Below are 8156 nucleotides of genomic sequence, written 5' to 3' on the forward strand. Positions count from 1 at the left end.
GGGATTTCGTACTTCTACAGGTTTCACCATGGAAGGGTGTCATTTAGTTCTAGAAGTGGAGCAAGTTGGGCCCTAAATACATCGGTCCTTTTAGGGTTATCGTCCAGGTAGTCAAGGTCGCGTATGGATTGAATCTACTGGAAGAGCTTAGTCAGATCCACAATACCTTTCATGTGTCTCAGTTATAGAAGTGTTTGGCCTAAGATTCCGTAGTGGTCTCATTGGATGAAATTTACGTTGATGAACGCCTGAATTATATGGAGAGATTGGTTTCTATTTTAGACAGGAATACAAAGGCCTTGCGCAACAAGGTGGTGGATTTGGTAAATGTGCAATTGCAGCACCGGAAGGGTTTCGAATGGACTTGGGAACCCAAGGAGGAGATGCGAGAGCATTACCAAGAGTTGTTTGTAGTAACGGATTTCTAGCACAAAATACGATTCAAGTGAGGGAGATTTGTAACACCTAGTTTTCTTGGTATTAATTTTATTATGTCATTTTTTTAGAATTTGGGGGCCACGACGTGGTGGTGTGGATCACCATGACGTGGCAGCCATTTATTTGATCGTGCACCATTTTAGTCGCCACAACATGGACATGAAATAGCCAAGAAGTGGAGATGACAAAATGTAAAACCCTAAATTTCCAGGACTTGATCCCTATTTAAAGGAAGTGATGGTTAGGGTCTCCTCCACCCTCATCCTTCATCGCCTCCAAAGAGCCCTTGATCAAACTCTTGCCTCCTTGAAAGATTTTGAGCTTATTCTGGTGATTTAATGATCTTGGAAGGAAGAAGAAGGAGTTCCTAGTGCAAGGATTCAACAAGATACTAATCTTCATTCTTTTATGCATCTTTAGGACTCTTTGTAAGTCCTCAAGCTTCCATCTTTTTGGTTCCTTCCTTGTGAATCTAGGTTATGTAGCATGTTTTTGGTCCATGGTTGAATTTGTGATGGTTGGGTGAGATAAAGTTAGCAATTTTATGGTTCATAAGGGTCCCCTGAGTGTTATTGGTTTTTTGAAGGTTAGGAATGAGATTTAAGTCATTTTCCTCCTTTTTTACCTAGTTTGAGTTGAGGACACACATGGGTCATGCATGTCCATAAAGGTTGGTTTTTTATGGACCATTAGAGTCCCAAATATGGTTAGATGTTCCACATCTAAAGTGTTATTATTATTTGAGTCCATTCTTGGGATTTTGACCCCATTTCTCCCATTTTAACCTTGATCAAGGAATGACATGCATGTCCACAAAGAAAGGATTTTATGGTTCTTAGGAATGTAAGGAAGATTTATGGAAAGTTTGAGTTTGTAACTTAATAGATCAAGGGCTTAATCCATTAAATTAGTTCTATGCAGTAGTCATGACGTGGTCACTGGGCAAGACGCGTTTGTTTTGTCTTAACGTGCCAACGACATGGCACAATGATAAATACGACGTGGTGAATGGTTTCTCCTCGACTACTTCGTCATTAAGCTGCCATGACATGGTGACCCTTGCAGATGATTTTTTGACATGTTTGATTTTTGCTTAAATTGCTAATTTTAGAAGATAGACTAAGCTTTTACCTTGGGGGTTTCTCTAGGTGGGGCGTAGCACCAGTTTCAAGACTGTGTGAGTTGTGGTATTCGACGTCGAGTGTGAGGTGAGTCTTCTCAGTACACTAAGTATGATTCTAGAATGCTTTGTAACTATTGCATGGAAGACCAATATCTGGCCCTAGCAATTGTATGAAAGACTAGGATTTGGCCCTGATAATTGTATGAAAGACCGGCATCGAGCCCCTGGCACTTGTATGTAAGACCAGGATTTGTCCTTTGGTATTGCAAAAAAAGACCATGATTTGGCCCATGGGAGGAGGTGATTGTAAGACTATGATTTGGCCCATAGAATTCACTTAGGGTTGGAATAGACATGTTATGTTATGTATGGTATATGGTATTTTGGGGAACTCATCAAAATTTATGCTTATGTTTTTATGTTTAAATATTTCAGGTACTTCTGGTTCCAAAGGGAAGGGTCTAGCTTGATCGCACTGTATCCCTGGAGTTTTATTCCTCATTAATGATTTATGATTTTACTCTGATGTTTGAGGATAATTTACACTATGATTGTCTTTTAAACAAATGATTGTATGTTTTTTGGTGTTTGAAAAATGAAATTTTCACTTGATATTTTGGGACGTTCCAAACACTCTATTGTTGTAAGCTTCAACGTAAAACCTCGTTATTTAGTATAGACAAGTTCGTTCTAATATCTATCAAAGAGCCGATTGTCGCAAAGTGAATACTCATACATGTGGAAGACCGGAGAACTCTAGAACTACCTACATGTAGATTCATAAAATGAGGGATCGATACAACTAGAATATAGAAATTGGTTTTCTTTGGAATAAAATGGGACCTAATAGGACCTATTTGTACTAATATGAAACCCTATAATCCCTAGAAAAGATGGAGTGATTTTTTATTGAGCACTAGTGTGTAACGTATAGTCTATTAAAATAAACTTTAAAATTAAAAATCTAGTTTTACATTTATAAAACATAATTGATCCAAACTAAGACTGTCTACACCAAGTAGTGTACATGATCATAAATAACATAACTTAGGTAAGTAAGGGTGTCAAATACATAGGAAACGAAGATGTACTACCATCATTAAATGTAATTGTTAATCAACCTCAAAAAGCAAGCATATAAAAGGAAATTTATAATAAGTGTCACTTAAAATAAACATGCATATAAATAATCATATATATATATATATATATATATATATATATATATATATATATATATAATAAGCATAGCTAAATGTATAGATAAATGTATTTGAAGGTAATCATATAGCTAAATGTATAGATAACATATTTGAAGGTAATCATATTTATATTTAATCATTCCTCATTCTATTGATGATATCTTTTAAATGGATGTTGTTATATTATTCAACGATTCCTAAATTGATTAGTACAAACTCAATGACCTTAATCGTATGTTTCTAAGTTATCTACAAGAATATATAGATTTCATGTATCCATTCTATTAATTCACATCATGAAAGACTTAATTGGTGTGATTGGTCCAATGTGAGTGACAACCTCTCAAAATTTCTAAATCAGTACCACAATCACAAACATTAAATCATTATTCATTTGTCTAACCTAGGGACATAGCCTTCCTCTAGTCGTTAATGTCGACGCTATTGACTTAGTTTTCAAGATACATAATTCGAACTCAACCATGAGATTATGTACTCAATTACATAGACAAAACGAGATTGATATTAATACTAATGGGTCTTTAATTAAACAAACATAATAAATTAAAAAATTCTCAATATCCAAATATCAATCAACAATAAAAATAAGGTTTCATAAATATCAAATAATCATAAAGAGGCTGATCTCAATCAAGAGGATAGTTTTTATTGTTTTTTAATATAGGTTGATATAATAGAATAAACTTAGATATATTAGGGTTTATATACACATAGGTTTAATTCGATGTTTCTGATGCCTAACTAGTATGTATAGATTGTTAGCAAACTCATCAACTGAAAATGCTCTAACGAGAACAAAACTTGTTTTACTAACAACATGTTCTCGAGTTTATTTTAGGTAGGTTAGTGAAGGGAAGCTAAGGAATCCTAAACATAAATGTTTTCTTGATTTTTTTAACGAAGGAAAACAAATCGATGAAAAGGGAACATAAGGAAAATATCCTACAAATCATAGGGAGTAGAAGGATAATATGCTACAAACCATCTACCCACTTTTGAGTGGATTAGGAAGGGAATGGAAAGAAATGTGCATAAATTGCCTATTTTTTCCATTCAAAAATTCTTGTTTATTTCCAATCAATGGCATAAATAGAATATGTTTATTCCATTATGGTTCTTTTTAACTTGAGAACATTCATATATGTTCATTTCCCTCTAACTTAAGAACACAATTAATTACTTATATTTCTCTTTTATTTCCTTCCTTCCCTTCACTTCCCTCCTCTCTACTCCCACACTAAAAGAAACTAAGAACAAGGTGTAAATAAACAGATGAATCAAAAGAGTTGTTAATGATTAACAAGAAGTGAAATCTTATATATATATATATATATATATATATATATATATATATATATATATATATATATATATATATATATATATGACTCATGGTTTTAAAAACTGGATTGGATCGACCTGTTCGACTGGAACCTGGAATCAGTTTGGTTACTTGTTTTTATACCGCAAAAATTGTTTGTGAATAAATAAGGATGTCAACGGGTTCAAATGGGTAGGGGGTGTATTCCCCATCCCAACGCTCAAAATTCCCTTGTCCTGACCCTTGCCCTAAAATTTACAGCCTCCACATCCCCACCCTGCCCCCAAATTCTTTAATTACCGCCTCCCCTTATTGATTTTGGGCTATCTTTTTTTTTTGGTCAAAAAAAATTGTTTTAGGGGCTAAAAGAAACATTTTTTTAGTAAAAATAGTTTTTCATATCATAATTTTATATGTTAAATGTTATGATATCTCAAAAACATTATACTAACAACTTAAAGACATGATTCTTTTGTTGAATTTTGGTAGCTCAATATTATGTTATTATTTATTATATTTATTATTTTTGAACTTGCCCCTTCCATCACCCCGATTATTTTAAGCAAATACCCATACGAGATCGGAGTCCAGTGAAACTTTTTGACATCTCTATAAGTGAACTAAGAACCAACAGGTTCACAAAAAACAAAAAAACTGAGTCAACAGGGTTGATCCAACCTCTTAAAAATCTGATTTTTAAAATATATGTTAAAAAAAAATTACGCAAATATTTCATGGTAATTTGAGGATTCTTTTTCGAACGGCAAAACATATCATCTAGATAGTACTCTTAAAATGTATATTTATCAATCAGAAGACATGAACTCATCCTTTATTTTAAGGTTTTTTGTTTTGTATTTTTTATAATTTTAAAATTAATAATAATATAATAATGACGTCATTTAGTTTTTTTGAACCGAACCAACCAACCATCAAACTATTAAATACAACCTATTCAATAACCGAAATAACCATCTTCAAAACATTGATATGTGTCTAGAAAAAAATGATTTCACATTTTTACTAGATCAATAATGATCAATATTATTATTAAATAAAAATGAATTAGTTTTCTTTTACACTTTCAAATTTTGAAAATTGAAACCAATTTCCTACCGTTGCAAAATAAAGTAATAATTTAAAAAACACTATATGTACATGAAAGTAGTCTGCCTTGGCCCAATTGTCCATTAACATTCTTCCTTTCTACGTCGTCACAACGCTCCCTCACTACACAGGTATCTAGGGTTTTTCATTGATCCTCAAATTTCTTAATTTCAACTAAAATTTCTCCCCATTTGTTTCATTCATCATAATCTACACTTATTCTAATCCCTATTTCATCAGGATTTGGTTAAACTTTGCTCAATTCAATCGATTATGGGTCAGATCCAATACTCCGAGAAGTACTTCGATGATACGTTCGAGTACAGGTAACAATTCTTCTCTCAAACCACTTCGATTTGTTCTCTATTTCTCCTAAATCGTGCTTATCTTGTTCAATCTTTCGTATAACGATCTCTAACAATTAGTTTTACGATGTTCTGAACTTGTTATTGATAGGCACGTAGTTCTTCCTCCAGAAGTCGCGAAGCTTCTTCCGAAGAATCGTCTTCTAGCCGAGGTATGTTGTTGATTCCAACGATAATTAGGGTTTCATATACGTGTAGAGAAACAAAATCGATCATTTCAACTATGAGACTTTTATGATTTTGATTTTGTGTAGACGGAATGGAGAGCAATTGGGGTGCAACAGAGTCGAGGATGGGTGCACTATGCGATCCACAGACCAGAGCCTCACATCATGCTGTTCAGGAGGCCTTTGAACTATCAGCAGAATCAAGAGAATCAGGCTCAAGCTCACCAAGGTCTGCTTGCTAAGTGACCCTACAACAATTAGTATTTTGTGGTATGAAGTATGAACACACATCTCATTTCCTGTAGAAATGGGTAGATGATAAAGTTTGATAATCTGGTATCTGAATCATATTTCAGAATGTTATGTTACTGTATTTTGGTTTATGATGATGATCATGTTTTCAGAATTTTAATAGTTACTCCTTGCTATGGATCAGTTACTCCTCAATACTTTGTTCGCATAATGGCATTGATTTTCTCTTGATCCTTGAAGCATTTTTAATGATATTTTTTGCAACTAAATACTCAATGTGTTTATCGAGATAATGCATGACCACATTTTTACACCAATATTGAAAATTTGGATTTTTTTTTCAAACTACATTTTGTAGAAAATGCAAGGTTTGAAAATTGTTATTTCTCAAAAATTTGATCAAAATTTCATAATATATTTTTCTTAAACAAGAAGTAGGTTGGAAAATTGATAAAAACAAGTTTAAAATTTTGAAAATATTCAAGAGTTTTGAACTTGTTCATCGTGTGTTTGAGTTGATTTTTTAATCGTTTTCAAATTTGTATTCCGTGTTAGATATCCTTTGAAAAGAGAACAGGAGAAGAAAAAGCCGGTTACATTAAAAAATGAAGATCTTAAAAAATATGAGTGAGAAAGATATATAAAATCAAAAAACTTAGGCATATTTTCGAACTAGGTACTTATTTGTATTATTTTTTCAAAAACTGATCATTTTTGAAATATTTTTGGAAAGTATGGTTATTACGGTGATCTAGGAATGCAAATTTGACCATATGTTTGAGTATCATGGATATTATATATTAGATGCCTAAGGTCCGTGTATTACACGAGTGTTTTTTTTTTTTTTTTTTTTTTTTTTTTTAAATAATATCAAGTTGCAATGTTAAGCAATTTTTAATGTAATACTTTGTTGATACTTTTGAATTTTATTATAACACAAGTGGCAGTAAAAGATTCTTATTTATTAGGTTAGAAGATGGACATGGCATCAAATTTGCATTTTTATCCTTTATTAGCAACATACTTTCATGTGTATCACAAAATGGCATTGTGCTTTCATTTTTAAACTTTCATCCATATAAATCTAAGAGCATCCACACATATTTGCAATGCCACATAAAATCTTTGCCACATAAATGAAACTCTTTCAAGCTTTGAAAGGCTTGCAAATGTCTTGACAATATATTTAGTTAATAGTTTATTACTTATTTTCAAATCTATTTAAGTGTATATATATATAGTTGTTGATATGGCCGTGGGATCACTTTTGAAAGAGTGTTGGCATTGCACTGGTATGAGGTATAACTGCAAAGATGGTCTAAATTTACACAACATGTCACACCAATCTGTAAATTAAAAAAATTGATAGAAAGGATATAACAATAAATTGAATTACTAACCTGTTGTGGTACTTGGTATCTTAATGGCGATTTTTGAGAGCTTGGTATTAACACTGAATTGAATTACGAATTCATATAATTGAAAGAGATACAAAATTTCATAATTAGAAGAAAAACAAAATTCAAAGTTTGATAGGATACTAAAATTAAATCGTTATAACAGTTAAACATTTTATATATTATATACCTGCAATTTATTCAAATTCAATGAATTAGGTGTCAAATTGAAAGACATTCAAAAATACGATCAATTATCTGTTAATATCGACTAAAAGTAAGGAATGTTTAACTGATTATATAAAAGTATTACTTAGGTGGCATTTTAAAAACGGGGACACACATACATTCTAATATGCTTCTAAAATTACTCACTAATTCTACATATATCGCATATGAGCATATGAGACTTAAACCTTAAAAATGAATGACATTTCATCATACCATTATGCAAAAAATACATTGGTTTTCATTTACTTGATATAAATTCTAACGTTAAATGTTTAAAATAGTTCGAGAACTATCCAAAGAAAAGTTAAGAGTATCATATACGTAAAATTCTTCCTTAAATAAATTTGTATTTTTAATATTTGACGCCACTTATGAAAAATAAATTGTTAATGCCACTTACAAAAAAAATAAAAATTGATATTCTTAAACAAAAATTGAGCATTAAACCATTTGAAACCATAATACTATAAACATAATTTTTTATTTATAAATTATAAATAAATAATAACTTAATTAGAGTTTAAAATAAAAA

At 31.5% G+C, this 8156-nt stretch overlaps 1 protein-coding gene across 1 annotated transcript; it reads left to right on the forward strand.

The window, feature by feature from the left end:
- The first annotated feature begins 5207 nt into the window (after nucleotides 1–5207).
- LOC145093067 (cyclin-dependent kinases regulatory subunit 1-like) lies at nucleotides 5208–6191 on the forward strand. The gene is made up of 4 exons (XM_079031114.1): nucleotides 5208–5343; nucleotides 5453–5538; nucleotides 5669–5729; nucleotides 5832–6191. Exons 2-4 carry the CDS (start codon nucleotides 5486–5488, stop codon nucleotides 5988–5990), a joined length of 273 nt encoding a protein of 90 aa, XP_078887240.1. The 5' UTR covers nucleotides 5208–5343; nucleotides 5453–5485; the 3' UTR covers nucleotides 5991–6191.
- The last annotated feature ends 1965 nt before the right edge of the window (nucleotides 6192–8156 follow it).

The sequence above is a fragment of the Lactuca serriola genome, chromosome 1 (assembly GCF_051521515.1).
Source record: "Lactuca serriola cultivar US96UC23 chromosome 1, Lser_US96UC23_V15, whole genome shotgun sequence".
Lineage (NCBI taxonomy): Eukaryota > Viridiplantae > Streptophyta > Magnoliopsida > Asterales > Asteraceae > Lactuca > Lactuca serriola.